At 37.5% G+C, this 20,577-nt stretch overlaps 1 protein-coding gene across 1 annotated transcript in view; it reads left to right on the top strand.

Moving 5' to 3' along the window:
• TMOD3 (tropomodulin 3) overlaps positions 1-11,520 on the top strand; it is an 83,965-nt gene extending 72,445 nt beyond the window's left edge. Inside the window, exon 10 of the mRNA XM_036917771.2 lies at positions 6,605-11,520. Within this exon, the coding sequence (XP_036773666.1) occupies positions 6,605-6,639 (35 nt within the window). The 3' untranslated portion in view covers positions 6,640-11,520. The remainder of the gene's footprint in view (positions 1-6,604) is intronic.
• Positions 11,521-20,577: the final 9,057 nt, after the last annotated feature.

Raw genomic sequence — 20,577 nt, forward strand, 5'->3', positions numbered from 1 at the left:
AAATTGGTTGGTAGAATTTCAGTATTTTGGATTTTGCTGAGGCTCTTTTTGTGGGCTAGTATGTGGTCTATTCTGGAGAATGTTCCATGTGCACTTGAGAAGAATTTATATCCAGTTGCTTTTGGATGTAGAGTTCTATAGATGTCTATTAGGTCCATCTGCTCTACTGTGTTGTTCAGTGCTTCCATGTCCTTACTTATTTTCTGCCCAGTGGATCTATCCTTTGGGGTGAGTGGTGTGTTGAAGTCTCCTAGAATGAATGCATTGCAGTCTATTTCCCCCTTTAGTTCTGTTAGTATTTGTTTCACAGATGCTGGTGCTCCTGTGTTGGGTGCATATATATTTAGAATGGTTATATCCTCTTGTTAGACTGAGCTCTTTATCATTATGTAGTGTCCTTCTTTATCTCTTGTTACTTTCTTTGTTTTGAAGTCTATTTTGTCTGATATTAGTACTGCAACCCCTGCTTTCTTCTCGCTGTTGTTTGCCTGAAATATGTTTTTCCATCCCTTGACTTTTAGTCTGTACATGTCTTCGGGTTTGAGGTGAGTCTCTTGTAAGCAGTATATAGATGGGTCTTGCTTTTTTATCCATTCTATTACTCTGTGTCTTTTGATTGGTGCATTCAGTCCATTAACATTTAGGGTGACTATTGAAAGATATGTACTTATTGCCATTGCAGGCTTTAAATTTGTGGTTACCAAAGGTTCAAGGTTAGCCTCTTTAGTATCTTACTGTCTAACTTAGCTCGCTTATTGAGCTGTTATATACACTGTCTGGAGATTCTTTTCTTCTCTCCCTTCTTATTCCTCCTCCTCCGTTCTTCATATGTTGGGTGTTTTGTTCTGTGGTCTTTCTAGGAGAGCTCCCATCTAGAGCAGTCCCTGTAAGATGCCCTGTAGAGGTGGTTTGTGGGAAGCAAATTCCCTCAGCTTTTGCTTGTCTGGGAATTGTTTATTCGCACCATCATATTTAAATGATAGTCGTGCTGGGTACAGTATCGTTGGTTCAAGGCCCTTCTGTTTCATTGCATTAAATATATCATGCCATTCTCTTCTGGCCTGTAGGGTTTCTGTAGAGAAGTCTGATGTTAGCCTGATGAGTTTTCCTTTATAGGTCACCTTTTTCTCTCTAGCTGCCTTTAAAACTCTTTCCTTGTCCTTGGTCTTTGCCATTTTGATTATTATGTGTCTTGGTGTTGTCCTCCTTGTATCCTTTCTGTTGGGGGTTCTGTGTATTTCCGTTGTCTGTTTGATTATTTCCTCCCCCAGTTTGGGGAAGTTTTCAGCAATTATTTCTTCCAAGATACTTTCCGACCCTTTTCCTCTCTCTTCTTCTGGTACCCTTATAATACGGATATTGTTCCTTTTGGATTGGTCACACAGTTCTCTTAATATTGTTTCATTCGTGGAGATCCTTTTATCTCTCTATGTCAGCTTCTATGCGTTCCTGTTCTCTGGTTTCAGTTGCATCAATGGCCTCTTGCATCTTATCCATTCTGCTTATAAATCCTTCCAGAGTTTGTTTCATTTCTGTCATCTCCTTTCTGGCATCTGTGATCTCCTTCCGGACTTCATCCCATTTCTCTTGCGTATTTCTCTGCATCTCTGTCAGCATGTTTATGATTCTTATTTTGAATTCTTTTTCAGGGAGACTGGTTAGGTCTGTCTCCTTCTCTGGTGTTGTCTCTGTGATCTTTGTCTGCCTGTAGCTTTGCCTTTTCATGGTGATAGGAATAGTCTGCAGAGCTGGGACGAGTGACGGCTGGAAGGACTTCCTTTCTTGTTGGTTTGTGGCCCTCCTCTCCTGGGAGAACAGCGACCTTTAGGGGGTTGTGCTGCGCAGCTGCATGCAGACAGGGTTTCTGCTTCCTGCCCGGCTGCTATGGAGTTAATCTCCGCTGTTGCTGTGGGCGTGGCCTAGCTCGGGCAGCTACTCCAAAATGGTGGAGTCGCGTTGGAGCGGGAGCGGCTGGGAGGCTATTTATCTCCGTAAGGGGCCTCCCTGCTCCCTGCAGCCCAGGGGTTAGGGTACCCAGAGATCCCCGGATTCCCTACCTCTGGACTAAGTGTCCCGCCCTGCCCCTTTAAGACTTCCAAAAAGCACCTGCCAAAACAAAACAACAACAACAACAACAAAAAAAAAAAAGGTGGCCACTCGCTTTTCTTTTTTTCTCTGGCGCCATTCTCCGATACCCGCTCGCCCGTCTTGCTGCCCTGTTTCCCTAGTATTGGGGTCCCTGTCCCTTTAAGACTTCCAAAAAGCACTCACCACAACAAAACAACGACGACGACAACAACAACAACAACAAAAAGATGGCCGCTTGCTTTACTTTTGTCCTCCTGCACCAGCCTCCGGTACCTGCTCACCGTTCTTGCTGCCCTGTTTCCCTAGTAACCAGGGCCCTGCGCATGCACTGTGTCTGCGTTCTGGTCCGGATGGCAGGGGCTGGGAGTTCAGCAGTCCTGGGCTCCTTCTTCCTCCCACTCTGCCTCCTCTCCTCCCGCTGGGAGCTGGGGGGAGGGGCGCTTGGGACCCGCTGGGCCGGGGTTTGTATCTTACCCCCTTTGCGAGGCGCTGGGTTCTCACAGGTGTGGATGTGGTCTGGATATTGTCCTGTGTCCTCTGGTCTTTATTCTAGGAAGAGTTGTCTTTGTTACATTTTCATAGATATATGTGGTTTTGGGAGGAGATTTCTGCTGCTCTACTCACGCCGCCATCTTGGCTCTGCCTCAAAGCCAAGATATTTATATGCTGAGAGCAGCCTGCAGGTTTTGAGCACTAACCCTTGTAGCAGGGTCCTGCCTCCTGAGTAACCTTCCAACAAGTACTTGCTGCTTAAAGCTGACAGAATAAAAATGTGATGTCAGCAGACAGGGAATGCTGGTAGAAGGCACTAAAATTACATGGTTGAAGGACTGATTTCTTTGGATTTTTTATGGGAGGTCTTTAAGAGACATTATAGGCCACTGAATGCATGATTAAAATTATACTTTAAAAAAACCCCTTTATTCTTACTACTCCTGTAGAGATAGGAAATGAGGTTAGTTAGGACTTATTCATAATTGACTAATCATGAAGTATTGCAAACATATTGTTGGAGTGGGTTTTGGAAAGAAATTGCGAAAGAATTGTTACTGGGCCCAATTTATAAGCCTTTCATCTAAAGGATGAACTGAGGAATTGCTATGTGGCCACCGTGAGAAAGAGGAATTGGAAATGGTTCCTTGCCCCACCTTCTGTGGTGGTGTGCTCACATCACCCTTGGCTCGATTTTCTTTTCACTCTACACTTTGCCCTATTCTGCCCAGAGATTAAGGTGGCAAGTGTAAAGAATATGTTTTTCTTACATGCAGTCTACTATGTAGACACCAGAAAGAGGTATCAAGGAACAAGACTTGAAACTTGTACAGAATCTCCTGGGCAAGTATGTTGTCTTCACCTTGCTAATAGTGCTATATCTCATCTTTGGTATTCTGATTTTGATAATGTCTTTCCCTCTCTCATTGTTTTCTTAGTCTCAGCTGTTCATTGAAATAGTCCTACCTACTCACCATCTCTCCAGCTAAGAAGTACTGCAGCTATAACAGCAAAAAGCTTATATGGTATACATGCAATATTCAATTGAACTTCGAGTCCCATATTACTATCTTACACTAGCTAACTACATAATCAGTTTTTTGTTTGCTCTACTCTGTCCTATAGATCCTGCTTACAACATATTTTTCAATAACGTGTTTTGCCAATAACATCCAAACCCTGCTTCAATTCAAAATTTTCTTGGAAATGCTCTACCTAAACAATGATCTGGTTTGATACATGAATTAGGTTTGTGTTTGAGGACTCAAGTCTCCATTTGTTTTTTTCCTCAATATCTCAGCAAACACATGGAACTTGTTTTTCATTAATGTGGACTAAAATTAGAGCCAGTCGTCCTTAATTAGATAAGTATGAAGATATTCATGATAACTTGAATCTTTAGTCCTACTGGTTTTATTTTCTAGCCAGCACCCAGCCAGTGGCTAGACAGGCTTTTATGCACATCACTTGAATGTCAGGTCTCATTACTGAAGGCCAGCAAACAGAAAAACCAGCAGTCAGAGAATATCATGAGCAGAGTATCTGTAGCTTGGCCAGAGGCCAGGTGCACCTATTGGCTCTTTATTTCTCTGTTACACAGCCAGTTCAGGCTGAATGAAGGCAGTCACATTCCTACCTGCTTCCATAAACAGAAGAGCGTAAGATTAATAGACCAACAATCTAACTTAAACAGGAACTTACTGATAATATTAAAACCAGTAACACACTAAAGTCTTCTAACTATAAAAGGTTAATTGGCTTCCTTCCCCTAAAACGATGGCTGCCCAGGGCCGCAGGACCAACCCATGGTGGGTGATGAAGCTGAGTAGTCTTTATTATATACTTACTGCATTCTCAGTACTACACTAAGCAGCATGTTGTACCTTTACTTGCATGGCCATGAGGTACTGATATCATTATTCTCCCATTACAGAGGTTGAGTTGAGGCTCAGAGAGGTTAACTTACTTACCAAAGAGCACAAGACAAAAAAAGTGCCAGAGCCATGAGTCACAGTCTGTCACTGACTCCAAACCTGTGCTTTCTGTCCTCTGCATAGGAGTTGGCCACAGTGCTGAGGAGCCCGACCTGGTGGCTCTCAGCACACGCTCTCTAGTGGCTGATGGGTGAGAGTAAAGGTAGTAAGATCCTGAAGTTGAAGACCTTGCCCTGCTATGAGCACAGCCTAGTGGTTTCAGGTCACCAGTCCATGAAGAGGCCAGCATGTCCTCAGATATATGTACCTTTCTCTACTCATCAGCTGAACTAGACTGACCACTTTGGCAGCCAAAGTTCATGGGAGCCAGCTATGACCTCATCACATTACTTTGCATTTGTTGTTTTGTTAGCGTCCTAAACCAGTTCATTTTGTAGGAGATGAAAATGAAAATTTGAAGAGCAGTAGCAAGGCACTTACCTTTAAAAATGACAAAAATGTGTTTCATCTGTTCTTTCACAAACTAAGATACACTGTAGTGCCTAATCAGAAGAGCATGCAGATACTTACCTTTAGTCCTTTCTGTTCCAGCTACCTGAATGTCACTTCACAATTTAACACAATAATACATTAATCTTTTTTTTTAATGGAGGTATACATTATTTTCATAAACATATGAGACAGGCACAGTGACTTGAAGGCGCTTGGTGACCATTCTGTTTTAGATTTCTGATATTGCTGCTGTGTGAGCACAGGTGAGCTGATTAGGGCAGAGTTCTCACTTGGAAGCCCCTCAGTTCTTTGCTGCTGCTGTTAATCGAGGTATATGCAAATGCACGGATCTTGGTGTATAGCTCAGTGAATTTTGACATGTGTTGTACACTCATATAACCATCACCCAGATCAAAATAACAAACATTCTGATTTTTCCCCCTTCACCTGTTTCACCCATTCCCTACTACCCCACCCCCAACCCCAGCAACCACCAGTCTGGGTCTCTGTGGTCTACTTCTGTTTGATTTGTTCTTTCATCTTCCACATGTATATGCGATCACATATTTGTTTTTCTCTCTTTATTTCATTTAGCATAATATCCTCTAGGTCCATCACGTTGTTGCAAATGGCAAGATTTCATTTTTGTACTACATCTTTTTTATCCATTCATATGTTGGTGGACACTTAGGTTGCTTACATATTTTGGCTACTCTAAATAATGCTACAATAAACAGAATGCTGCAGTAAGCATATATCTTTTCAAATTAGTGATTTTGTTTCCTTTGGGTATATTCCCAGGAATGGAATTGCTGGATCATATAGCATTTCTATTTTTAGTGTTTTGAGAAACCTCCATACTGTTTTCCATAGTGACTGCACCAGGTTACATTCCCACCAACTGTGTATGAGGGTTCCCTTTCCTTCCTATCCCGGCCAGCACTTACTTCTTCTTGCCTTGGCATTAGCCACTCTGGCCTGCATGAGGTGATATCTCAATGTGGTTTTGATCTGCATTTCCCTAATGACTAGTGATGTAGAACATCTTTTCATATATCTGTTGGCCATCTGTAAGTCTTCTTTGGAAAATGTCTATTTGGGTCTTTTGCCCATTTTTTAATCAGATTATTTGGGGGTTTTTTAGTGTTGAGTTGTATGAATTCTTTATGTATTTTGGATATTAGTCCCTTATTGGATACATCATTTGCAAATATATTCTCCCATTCAGTAAACTGTCTTTTTGTTTTGTTGATGGTTTCCTTAGCTGTACAGAAGCTTTTTAGTTTGATGTAGCCCCACTTGTTTATTTTCGCTTTTGATTCCCTTGCCTGGAGAGATGTATCCAGAAAAAAATTACTCATGCTGATGTTAAAGAGTTTACTACCTATGATTTTTGAAGTCCCTCACTTCTCAACAGGTATATGACAAAGATGAAGAATGTGAATTTTTTATTTTAATGGCCATGTGAACTGGAGATGGACACTTCATTTCTGTTACAGCTGTAACTGGATTATGTGGAAAACTTGTTTATTACAAACAAATTAACATTGTACAGTTAACATAGATTTTTAACATACTTTCTTTTATTTTTCTCATAGTTCGTAAGAGACGAGTTGAAGGAGACCACCAGTAAGTTAACCAAGATATTATCTTTGGAAGACTTAAGAAGGTCACCAAGGGTTATGATGGTGATATCAAATGTAACATTTTCCTGGGTAGAAGGGAAAAGACTGGAAAAATTTTTTTTTTTAACTACATATATCTTTTTTCTAGTTTAAGTTGTTAACCAGCTTCAAATTGTAAAATCAGTAGGTGTTACTTTGTATTTTAAAGCATTATTTCTGCTTTCTGCTAAAATTAGTTTTAATTTAGCTTAATTGAATTGCTTATGATGAGACTTGGATAGAAAAATACAATCGTAAAAAAGTTTAGGAAGTCATTTTTACAGAACAATGTAAACACTTTAAGGACCAGTCTTTTTTAAATCAAAAAGGGATATTGCTGTATCAGAATTACTGTTGCACTCTTAGGTACCAAGGCACTTCAAAGCTTTCCTTATTCCATGACATGGAGACTTTTCCATGTTTCAGAATACGTGAACTTGGCAAAGAGTGTGCTTTTTGCTTCTATCAAGAAAGCAAAATGCTAGAATTTTTAAACAGACAACTCAAACTCTGATAATCTGTTTAGAAGAAAAGTAGACCTCTAGGGGAGGGAAGATGGTCACTGAGCACCCCTGGCCACTGCACTTGTCTTACGTGTTTCAGCAACGCCTAGACCTTTTTAAATGAAGTCATCAGCTCGGCTGGGCTGCATACTTTTCTTAAAGTATAGTTATGTTTATGTCTAAATTCATTACAGTTTTTCATTTTAATAATGGGGTGTTATTTTTGTGAAAACTCATAGTAGAGGCATCTGAATAAGAAAGCTATTTCTTTCCCTATAAAAGGTTTACAGCCAATTCTTGGTTATTTAGGGTCAAAGAAAATAAACTGTCATTAAACACATGAAATCAAAGATAACTAACATGGAGTTAGAGGAGTATGCAAAGTGGTCATTTAAACTGATGGTTGCTGTAAATTAGGAACTAGCATGCATACAAATTGTGTTGCACAGTATAGTGAAACATTACTACGTGCCAAGCAGTATTTAATCACCATTTGTTAGAAATTTTTTAACCAATAAGGAAAACTGCTGTTCTTCGTAAGTCTTAATTTTGATTGTTTCCTTTCATCATGTACTTCTTTGTCCATATTGTGTAAAAGTTATTTGTCATAACAAAAGATGTCTTCCTCTCTCTCTGAGTATTAACGTGAACAACTGAGCAGTGTTCTGTGGTGGGAAGGCTGCCTCCAGAACCAGCAGCAGTAGAGGGCTTGGACTTGTATCCCTGCCATCCCTGGGCAGCCCCTGCAGCAGAAGATGGCAGAGGCATTCCAGCTACAGAAGATGGGCGTGGGCGGGAGGAATCTAAGTGATCCTGGCTCAGAAATTCAGGCCTGCCTGTATTCATTTACAGGGAGATTTTTCTAAATGGAGCAATCTCATTTCAGAGTATGGGGAGAGGTCTGTTAGTTTATTGTTAACTTTTTAAAGTTGGATTACAAAATATCTGCTCCTTCAGCTTGGGCTGGACGGTTGGTCTAATAAACTAGGCAGCCTCTTGTATACTTTGGCAATAAGCTTTCTTAACAGGCAAAGCTTCCCTTATAAGAACTGGAAGCATTTGCTTTTTTTCAGTTAGTATCCAGTGTTTTAAAGGAGCCAAAGATTGACTTTTCACTGTATTTTTCCATTGTAGTTAATGGGCCACTGATTCCCCCACACCCAAGTTATCAAGCCTCTCTCCTTCCCTCCCTCTCTCTGTTTCTCTCTCCTTTTCATATACACCTTTGGAAGTGTACTTGATTTGAGAGACTGCACTGTTTGCGCAGGGTGGGGGAGTCAGCGTGGAGCAGGTGTGTAAGGCTAGCGATACACTTTCAGCAGGGTCCCCTCACTCGCACTCTCCTGTAAGTCGGTAAATTGTTATATTACCCCTTCCTCCCATAAGTTTTTTTTAATATGGATAGATGGGACCCTACTAAAATTCTGTATCATACTTATGGTAATATCTTTTTCATATACTTATCAAAGTGTGAAGTTGTTTTGCTTGTACCATTCCAGTTTTGAGCTGCAATAGTTCATTGTTGTAATTGAAGAAAAGATTTCTTCATAAATAACTTTAAAGATGAACACATCCAACTGAATATAGAAAATCTTTCAATAATTGTCATTATAAGGGAGAAACTGGTGTTTACTTTGATCTTTAAAATTGTGGCACCTCTTAACCTTTTAGTAATTTTAAGTATGTCTATATTGCTTTGATATTTTATGAAATTACCTTTGAGAAGTAGTCTTTATTTTTAAACCAAAGATTTTCTAAAACCTTAAGGTCTGTAGTCTAAATCAGTTTAAACTTAACCTGGTTATCTAATCAAAGATAATTTTTTCCATTTTTAAATTGCTATTTTTTAAAAGCTTTTAATTTTATAAACTTTATATTCATATTTGTCTGAAGTTCTAATTTTTCCAGTATGTCTACATGCAATTTTATGTATTAAAATAATATTAATAACTAATATTGATATCATTAAAATGGATTTTGGTGCTGTACACTTGTAGCTAAAGCCTAGTAGAAATCTCAAGTGTAGGTGAAATACATTTTCTAAGGGTGCCTGTCATTTGAAAGACCAAATAAACATTTTGTGTTTTAACAAATTAGCCATTTATAAGAGATTTTAAGGAGAATTATCTTTTTCATTAAATTGCAAATTCTTGTTATTTGAATGAAATAACCTATATACCTGCTTTGTGTGATAAATGCACTCTGGAAGAGTTACATGTAAATAGAATTCTGTAAATTATTTTCCCTTTGACAGCATATGATGTGTTTTCATTTAAAAAGAGAAGTCTAAAAATTATGAAAGAAAAATGTTTTGATAAAATGTTAGCCATATTCTATTGCACATTATATTTAACCCTTGCTGCTGTTAAAGTAAGCTTCAAAAGATTCCTGAGGTTTCATAAAGTCTTATACTTTTGGTTCTGTGTTTCCAGAGCTGCCTTACTTTTTCCTTATAAAACCAGGAACCACTGTTACCTTTCAGCAGATCTGAAGATCATGCTGTTCCTGCCAACTAAGATTTTCTGCAGTTCAGCTGTCTTACAATGCCACTTCACTTTTAAAGAAATTTTTTTCAAGTTTGATTGATATAATTGAATTATACATTGTATTAGTAACTGTATTAGTTTAAGGTGTAAACATAATGATGAGATGTATGCATATATCATGAAATGATCAATACAATAAGTATATTTATTATCTGTCACCTCCCATAGTTAAAAAATTATTTTTCCTTGTGATAAGAATTTTTAAGGTCTACTCTTTTAGCAACCTTCAAATGTACAATACAGTATTACTATAGTCACTATGCTATACTACATCGCCAGGACTTATTTATCTTATAACTGGAAGTTTACCTTTTGATGACCTTCACCCATTTCACCCACCCTTCACTCCTGCCTCTGACAACTGCCAATTTGGTCTTGTTTCTGTGAGTTCAGTTTTTATAGATTCTCATATAAATGAGATCATATAGTATTTGTCTTTCTCGGTCTGATTTATTTCACTTGCATGATGCCCACAAGCCACTTCGCTTTTGAATAGTAATAACTGAAGATATGGCACTCAGAAGAACCAAACACACGGGTGTGCCCAAGCAACTCCTGTCGCTGCTTCAGAGGAGGGCTGCAAGTCCTTGGTTCTAAACACCTTTAGAACTGTCCATCAGCTCTCACTGAGCATTCTTGTTTCTAGAAATTTCTCACCAAAAGACTTGCTTTCCCAAAAAAAACACTATTTTTAAATTGAGAAAATATATTTATAAATAGATCTTTATACACATAATGTCATTTTAATATGGGCCTTTCTTACATTGATTTTTCTGCATTATAATTGAACTCCATAAGTTCTTCCCTTTAAAAAGTGAAACTGGCAAATTTTTATAATAAAACATTTATAACATTTTATTAATGTTAAACTCTTAATTGCAGTCTGATCATTCAGAGGAGCCTATCTTAGGGATTACCTAGGGAAAAAAGAAATTAACTAAGTAAACTACTTGTAAGTCCTTACCAACTATTTTAAAAAGTCTTTACTGACACATAAAGAATGCTGCTTAGGGCACCTGCTCAAGTGGATAGTTAAGAATAGATAATAAGAGTATTAAACACAACCAGCTGTTTTTTTAACATTGTGGTACAAATTCATAAGTTTTTAAGATAATCAGACACCCTTTAAATAATGTATATGTCAAGTTTAACCCCTTTAACTCCTTAACTCCCTTTCTACACAGTCAATGTTTTAATTGCTGCAAAGTAATTGACCTAAAATTTTTCTGTCAGATATCATGGTCCATATTTATACATTCAGAAAGTAAGGTTTAAGAACAAGTGCTGGGTGCTTCTTAGTGGGTATATATGACAATTTGTAGAAGTTTAAATTTTACCTCCACTCAAAAAAAAAAAGTTTTTGATTTAGTTTCAACTTTTTAGATCTGCCTGCTTAAGAATTATTTTAAAAGGATCACATTTATACATGTGCAAATACATACACAGCATAAAAACCTATGTAATTTCAATAAATGCCTACTATTTTTTTTCAGTCTTGGATGAATTATATCAGTTTTAATTATACTTAAGAGATTGAAAATGATCTTTGTAACAGTGCATTGTTCTATTATGAAATCAGTTATTTAAACATTTTTTAATACTAAAATATCCAAAATGCTATAAATGTTTATTTTTTCAGTTTCTATAAATATAAAAGCAGTGAATTTTATAATACTGGTATTTAAATTTTAACCTAGTTCATAATAGCACAGTGAAGTTTCTTTTGAAGACTATGTACTATAAGCATTTATAATTTACCACTAAGTGGAGTAATTAATTTCAATAAAGTTTATCAAATATCCTGTAGACTGGGACTTCTTGAAAAATCCATTTAGTTCCTTTGTTCTAAAGTTCATTCCTTACATATCTCTTTAAGAACAAGTTTATTAATTTCCCTGAGTTATTCTATCCCACCCTATTAAGTTAAACTATAATATTGTCAATACTTGACCATTTTTACCCAAAGGAATAGTAATTTCATATGGTTGAGTCTAATATTGTCAGTACTCAGTCTGGTCTGTCCATAATATTGAACTGAATTTTTTACCCAAAGGAATAGTAATTTCATATGGTTGAGTCTAATATTGTCAGTACTCAGTCTGGTCTGTCCATAATATTGAACTGAATTGACAAATGTGAAGAAACAGGTACTATGATACAGTGCATTCTGGACCCGATGGGACCAAATCCTGCTAATAAACTGGATGTTATTTTTACAGTAAAGCAAAACATCTCATCACTCACCTATTTCCACGAAGAGAGAAAATCAGTGAGAGGTATGATAGGTTTGAAGAAACTTCTAGCAATAAGTGTCAAATCATGTAAAATTATCAGAGTTCTGAAACTCAGGGAATGAAAGCTCTCCCTTGAACATTAATATTGGCTAGCCTCCCAAGGATGGATGTCAGGAGGCCTTGATGCTTATCCCTTTGGTGAGTTGGAAGGTCAGGCACTTGAGTTATCAAGTAACTCCAGCTCCTGCAAGTTTGTGTGGACATGGTGCTGGGAACTGTGTTCATGAGGAGACAGTGCCCTCATGCTCAGTCCAGTGGTATCCTCCTCTTTTAGGTACCAATTAATGGGGGTGGCTGACCACATGTGGGTCCAAAATTGCCAAATATATTCTGTCCTTCAAATGTTAAGCTTTCCTACATGTCTGCAATGATTGAAGCCTTAGAAATCACAGCCCAATTCCCCCACCCATTCATATTTGCAAACATAGGCAGAGCCTTATGGCTAGCCCCTATAAAGAACAGCCAACCTTATGATTAAATTGTGCTAGCACTTCTTGTATTCTGGATGAGTCTCTACAATTGCCTTTCAGGAGCTAGTGCTAATTATGAATGTGTTTGCTACATGACCATGAAATTATGCTTTAAAAGTGTCAAAGGGAGGAGTAGGGATCCAAGATTGAAGCATAGGAGGAAGAGACTGAACTCACCTCCTCCCACATACACACCAAATCTACACCTACTGCACAGCAGTTCCTCCTGAAGAAGTGAGGGCTGACTAAAACAGCGTCTGCACAACAAAGACCACATAGAGAACTGCAGGAGAAATGGAAACACGGTAATAACAGTAACCCCACCCCCAATGCTAGGAACTGCACTAGGGAGAGAGATCACTGAGGAACTCATGCACAGATTCACTCTCTCAGGCACAGGGGGAAAAAACAGTATAAAGGGCAACTGGAATATAAGTGAAGGAAAACCCATTTACTAACCCAAGAATTGCCAGATGGTGGGGGAACTGCTGGAACTCTCTCCAGTGTTGGAGGTGCTGGCGAGCACCACTATTCACACCTCCACCTCCATAGTGCAGACAGGAGCAAGAGTCCAGACATTAGCCAGCCTGCCACCTTAGGGTGCCCTGACCCTCTAGCCATATCAGTTGCAGATGTACTCCCACATGCAGTCCACACAGAGGATGTTCCTACACAAGACAACTACTTCAAGACAGAGAGGTACCTGTTTCACCTAATTCATAGAAACAAAAAATGAGACAAGAATATACTCCAAATGAAAAGGCAAAACTTTAAAAAGTATTAAGTGAAATGGGGTTAAGCAATCTACCTGACAAGGAGTTCAAAATAATAAAGATGCTCTCCAGACTTGAGAGAATGGATAAACTCAGAACCTCAAGAAAGAGAAAATTTTTAAAAACCTACTGAAGTATACAGTAACAAATAAAAATACACTAGAGGGAATCAGTGGATAGAGGATGCAGAATGGACCAGTGATCTGGAAGGCATGGTAATAGAAAGCACTAAAGCTGAACAGCAAAAAGAGAAAAAAAAAAACTTTTAATGGGAATAGTTTAAGAGACCTTTAGAACAACATCAAGCATACTAACATTCACATCATAAAGCTCCCATGAGAAAAATAGAAAGGGGTAGAAAACTTACTTGAAGAAATAATAGCTGAAAAGTTCCCTAACCTGTTGAAGGAAACAGACATCCAGTTCCAGGAAGCACAGAGAGTCCCAAACAAGGTCAACCCAAGGACGTCCACACCAAGCTATATATAATTAAAATGACAAAGATTAAAGATAGAATCTTAAAACAGAAAGAGAAAAGTTCTAGTTACATACAAGGGAAACCCCATAAGGCTATCAGCTGATTTTTCAACAGAAACTACAGGCCAGAAGAGAGTTGACAACACATTCAAAGTGATGAAAGGAAAAATATACAACCAAAAATACTCTACCTGGCAAGGTTATCATTTAGAATTAAAGGAGAGATGAAGAGTTTCCCAGATAAACAAAAGATCAAGGAGCTTACCACCACTAAGCCTGCCCTATTAAAAATGTTTAAAGGGACTACTGTAAGTGAAAAACCAAAAGCTGTAACTAGAAGTGAGAAAATTATGAAAGGAAAATGATTCCCCTGGTAAAACCAGACAGTAGGTCACCACTTTATAAAGCTGGTATGAAGTTCAAAAGACAAAAGTAGTAAAATCAATTGTATACAGAAAAATTAGTCAAGGGATACACAAAATACAAAGATGTAAATTATGACATATATATAAAACATGAGAAGGATATAATTTTAAAATCTTTTAGAATGTGTTTGAACTTAAGAAACCATTGACCTAATACAGATTGCTGTGTACATAGGATGTTATGTATGAGCCTCATGGTAACCAAAAACCTCTAATAGGTACACAAAAAATAAAGAGAAAGGAATCCAATCATAACACTGAAGAAAGTCATCACACACAAGGGAAGAAAGCAAGAGAAAAATAACAGAAAAGAACTACAAAACAACCAGAAAACAACAAAATGACAATATATACCTATCAACTACTTTAAATGTAAATGGACTAAATGCTCCAATCAAAAGACAGGATAGCTGAATGGATAAAAAACAAGACCCATCTAACTATATGCTGCATACAAGAGACCCTATTCAGATCTAAAGACACATTCAGACTGAAAGTGAAGGGATGGAAAAAGATATTCCATGCAAATGTAAGTGAAGGAAAAAAACTGGGTAGTAATACTTATATCAGACAAAGTAGACTTCAAAACAAAGTAACAAAACACAAAGGCATTACATAATGATAAAAGGATCAATCTAACAAGATACAATAATTGTAAATATCTATGCACCTAAAAGAAGAACACCTAATATATAAAGCAAATACTAACAGACATAAAGGCAGAAATTGACAGTAATACAGTAATAGTAAGTGACTTTACATCTACTTACACAACTGGACAGATCATCTACACAGAAAATCAACAAAGAAATACCATGGTTTGAATGACACAGAACAGATGGACTTAGCAGACAGATACACAAAATATTCCATCCAAAATCAGAATATCCATCTTTTCAAAAACATGGAACATTCTCCAGGGTAGATCATGTTAGGCCACAAACGTCTCAATTAAAGAAGCTCGAAATTGTATAAAGTACCTTTTCTGATCACAAAAGTATGAAACTAGAAATCAATCAAAAGAAAAAAAGAACAAACATGGAGGCTAATCAACACACTACTAAACAGTCAAAGGGTCAACAAAGAAAGGAATGAGGAAATTAAATACAGAGACAAATGAAAAATAGTTCAAAATCTGTAGAATGCAGCATAAGCAGTTCTAAGATGAAAGTTTATAGCAATACAAGCCAACATTAAGAAAAATCACAACCTAATCTCACACCCCAAAAAACTAGAAAAAAGAATAAAGCCCAAAGTTAATAGAAGGAAGAAAATAAAGATCAGAGTAGAAACAAATGAAACAGACTTCAAACACAATGGAAGGGATCAATGAAACTAAGAGCTGGTTCTTTGAAAAGATAAACAAAATTGATAAATCTTTAGCCAGAGTCATCAAGAAACGGCTAAAATAATATCAAAAAATAAAGAGGAAAAGTCACAACCAACACCACAGAAATACAAAATATAAGAGGAGTCTGAAAATTATATGCTTGCAAGTTGGACAACCTAGAAGAAACAGATAAATTCCTACAAATATACTATCTTCCAAGACTGAACAGGAATAAACAAAATCTGAGCAAACCAATTATTAGTATCAAAATTGAACCAGTAATCAAAATCTCCCAACAAACATGATTAGGTGGCTTCAAAGGTGAATTCTACCAAACATTAAGAGTTAATATCCTTCTGAAACTATATCAAAAAATAGAAGCAGAAGTAATGCTTCCAAATTTTCTATAAGACCAGCATAACTGATACCAAAACCAGACAGACACCACAAAAAATGAAAATTATAGACCAATATTTCTGCTGAACATAGGTGCAGAAGCTCAAGAAGATATTAGCAAATCAGATTTCAAAAACATGAAAAATATTCACCATGATCAGGTGGCATTTATATCATGCAAGGATGCAAGGGTAGTTAAACATTTGTAAATTAGTCAACATAATATACCATATCAAGAAAAGGAAGGATAAAAATCATGATGATCTCAACAGATGCTGAAAAAGCCTTTGATAAAATTCAACATCCATTCATAAGAACTCTCAACAAAAATGGGTATAGAGAGAACATATCTCAACATAATAAAGGCCATATGTAACAAACCACAGCTAACATCATGCTCAATAGTGAAAAGCTTTCAGCTTTTCCTCCTAAGATCAGGAATAAGGATGTCTACTCTCACCACTCTTACTCAACATAGTGCTGGCAGTCCTAGCCACAGCAATCAGACAAGAAAAAGAAATTTAAAAACAAATCAGTAAAGTAAAAGTAAAACTTGCACTATTTGCAGATGACATGATAGTATGAATAGAAAACCTGAAGGATTCCACTAAAAAACTATTAGATTAAGTGAATTCACTAAAGTTGTAGGATACAAAAATGAATATACAGAAATATGTTGTATTTCTATATACTAAAAATGCCCTAGCAGAAAAAGAAATTAAAAATCAATCCCATTTACAATTGCAGCAAAAATAGTAAAATACCTAGGAGGTGAAAGACCTGTACACTGAAAGCTATAAAACACTGATGAAAGAAATTAAAGATGACACAAATAAATGAAAAGGTACATCATGCTCATGGGTTAGAAGAAGTAATACTGTTAAAGTGTCCATTCTACCCAAAGTAATCTAGAGATTCAATGCAATGCCTATCAAAATACCAAAGGCATTTTTTACAAAACTAGAACAAATAATCCTAAAATTTTCATGGAGCCACAAAAGACCTTGAATAGCCAAAGTAGTCTTGAGAAAGAAGAACAAAGTTGGATGTATCATGCTCCCTGATTTCAAACTATAGCACAAAGCTACAATAACTAAAACAGCATAGTACTGGCACAAAAGTAGACTCATAGGTCAACGAAACAGAATAGAGAACCCAGAAATAAAACCATGCTTTAATTCAATATACAACAAAGCAGAGAAGAATATACAGTGGGGAAAAAGAGAGTCTCTTCAATAAATGCTATTGGGGAAACTGGACACTACAGAAAGAATGAAAGTGGACCACTTTTTTATTCCATATACAAAAATAAAAATGAAATAGATTAAAACCTATAAGACATGAAAACATAAACCTCCTAAAGAAAACACAGGCAGTAACTCTTGGACATTAACCTTAGCAACTTTTTTCTGGATATGTCTCCACAGGCAAGGGGAACAAAAGCAAAAATAAACAAGTGGTACTATGTCAAACTACAAAGCTTCTGCACAGCAAAGGAAACCATCAACAAAACAAAAGGACAACCTACCAAATGGGAGAATATACTGCAAATAATATATCCAGCAAGGGATTAATATCCAAAGTATATAAAGAACTCATACAACTTAACACCAAAAACCCCACAAATAATCCAATTAAAAAGTGGGTAGGGGACTGAATAGATATTTTTCCAAAGAAGACTTACAGATGGCCAATACATGACAAGATGCTCCACATTACTAATAAGGGAAATGCAAATTAAAATCACAATGAGGTATTGCCTCAAACCAGTCAGAATGGCTACTATCAAAAAGGCAAGAATAGCAAACGTTGGTGAGGATGTGAAGAAAAAGGAACCCTCCTACACTGTTGATGAGAATGTTCATCTGAAAAATAATGTGGAGTTTCCACAAAAAATTAAAAACAACTGCCATTTGACCCATTAATTCCACTTCTGGGTAAAACAAAAACATGAATTCAAACAGATTATGTATCCCAATGTTACTATAGCATTATTTATAATAGCCAAGATTTGGAAGCAACCTAAGTGTCCATCAATAGATGAACAGATAAAGAAGATATGGTACATATACCAACAGAATATTAGCCATAAAAAAATGAAATCTTGCCATTTGCAACAATATGGATGGACCTAAAGGGTATTATGCTAAGTGAAATAAGTCAGAAAAAGACAAATACCATATGATTTCCGTTATGTGTAGAATCTAAAAAACAAAACCAACAAACAAAAATAACCAGAAATAGACTCATACATACAGAGAACTGATGGTTGCCAGAGAGGCAGGGTTGGACAAAACAGGTAAAGGGGATTGGGAGGTACAAACTTCCAGTTATAAATAAGTCATTGGGATGAAAAGTACAGCATAGGAACAATGGTCAATAACATTATAATAACCTTGTACAGTGACTAATGCTAACTACATTTATCATGGTGAGCATTTCATAATGTGTGTGTCAAATCACTATACAGTGTCAACTACGGCAATTAAAAAGAATTTGTAGGTCCTGTACAGCACTTAGCAGAGCCCTCCTGGGCTAACTGGCTCTGACAAGGTCACAGGGCGATGTGGTCGATGGAAAGCACCGTGCCAACAGAGATGTCCTGCCTAGAACCCACCGAGGCAGGATAGGGAGGACGTCCTGGAGGAGGAAATACCTGAGCTGAACCTAAGCCCACCTCAGGGCCAGGCCAAGAGCATGGAGTGGAGCAGAGCAGCAGGAATCACAAAAACCTGAGACCGGAGCAGTTACCAAAATAAACTTGTCTTTGGGGGGAAAACCTAATTTTCTAAAGTCACAGACTTGCTTCACATTTTTTATTCACAACTAGGAAAGGAACTTAATTCATCATTTCAACCAAAAGAAGTCATTCCTTCATCGTTTTAAAACAAACTGTTGAGACTGTATGTAACAAGTCCACACTGTATGCTTCAATCTTCCTCTTCCTCTTCACCCCCTGCTTTTCTCTTTCTGGAGGGTTCACCTCCTGAACAGATACGAGAGACAAGATGTAACATTCAATATGGAACATTTCTTGAAATTTTGTCAAAAGTAGTTGTGAGCTGACGGGGAAGCCGGCGCTGCCCATCAGAACCTGAGCCCAGCAGGGGTGACCTGTGTCCGCACAGACCATCGCTAGCAGGCTGGGCAGCCGGAGCCCAGGGGCAGTGGGCGGTGGGAGGGACAGAGGCACGTTTCCCTCTCGCCCCATGCTGGCGGGGATTCCTGCCATGTTACTTGAAATACATTCCTCTGCTTCCTCAGTACTTCACTTTCTCTATCTAAAACTTAGCATTTGAAAACTAGTTGATTTTTAAGGAAGACTGCTTGTCTTTTTTTTTTGATAAGGATATCGTGTATATATATTTTTAATTTATTATTTATTATTTATTTTTATTTTTTATTTTGGTATCATTAATCTACAATTACATGAAGGACATTATGTTTACTAGGCTCCCCCCTTCACCAAGTCCCCCCAACATACCCGTTCACAGTCACTGTCCATCAACATAGTAAGATGCTGTAAAATCACTACTTGTCTTCTCTGTGTTGCACAGCCTTCCCCGTGCCCCCACACACACTATACATGCTAATTGTAATACCCCCCTTTCTTTTCTTCCTGCCCTTATCCCTCCCTTCCCACCCGTCCTCCCCAGTCCCTTTCCCTTTGGTAACTGTTAGTCCATTCTTGGGTTCTGTGCTGCTGCTGCTGTTTTGTTCCTTCCGTTTTCTTTTGTTCTTATACTCCACAGATGAGTGAAATTATTTGGTACTTGTCTTTCTCCGCCTGGCTTATTTCACTGAGCATAATACCCTCTAGCTCCATCCATGTTGTTGTGAATGGTAGGATTTGTTTTTTTCTTATGGCTGAGTAATATTCCATTGTGTATATGTACCACCTCTTCTGTATCCATTCATCTACTGATGGACATTTAGGTTGCTTCCATATCTTGGCTATTGTAAATAGTGCAGCGATAAACATAGGGGTGCATATGTCTTTTTCAAACTGGAATGCTGCATTCTTAGGGTAAATTCCTAGAAGTGGAATTCCTGGGTCAAATGGTATTTCTATTTTGAGCATTTTGAGGAACCTCCATACTGCTTTCCACGATGGTTGAACTAATTTACATTCCCACGAGCAGTGTAGGAGGGTTCCCCTTTCTCCACAACCTCGCCAACATTTGTTGTTGTTTGTCTTTTGGATGGTAGCCATCCTTACTGGTGTGAGATGATATCTCATTGTGGTTTTAATTTGCATTTCTCTGATGACAAGCGATGTGGAGCATCTTTTCATGTGTCTGTTGGCCATCTGAATTTCTTCTTTAGAGAACTGTCTATTCAGCTCCTCTGCCCATTTTTTAATTGGATTATTTGCTTTTTGTTTGTTGAGGTGCGTGAGCTCTTTATATATTTTGGATGTCAACCCTTTATCGGATCTGTCATTTATGAATATATTCTCCCATACTGTAGGATACCTTTTCGTTCTATTGATGGTGTCCTTTGCTGTACAGAAGCTTTTCAGCTTGATATAGTCCCACTTGTTCATTTTTGCTGTTGTTTTCCTTGCCCGGGGAGATATGTTCATGAAGAAGTCACTCATGTTTATGTCTAAGTGATTTTTGCCTATGTTTTTAAGAGTTTTATGGTTTCATGACTTACGTTCAAGTCTTTGATCCATTTCGAATTTACTTTT

The sequence above is a fragment of the Manis pentadactyla genome, chromosome 11 (assembly GCF_030020395.1).
Source record: "Manis pentadactyla isolate mManPen7 chromosome 11, mManPen7.hap1, whole genome shotgun sequence".
Lineage (NCBI taxonomy): Eukaryota > Metazoa > Chordata > Mammalia > Pholidota > Manidae > Manis > Manis pentadactyla.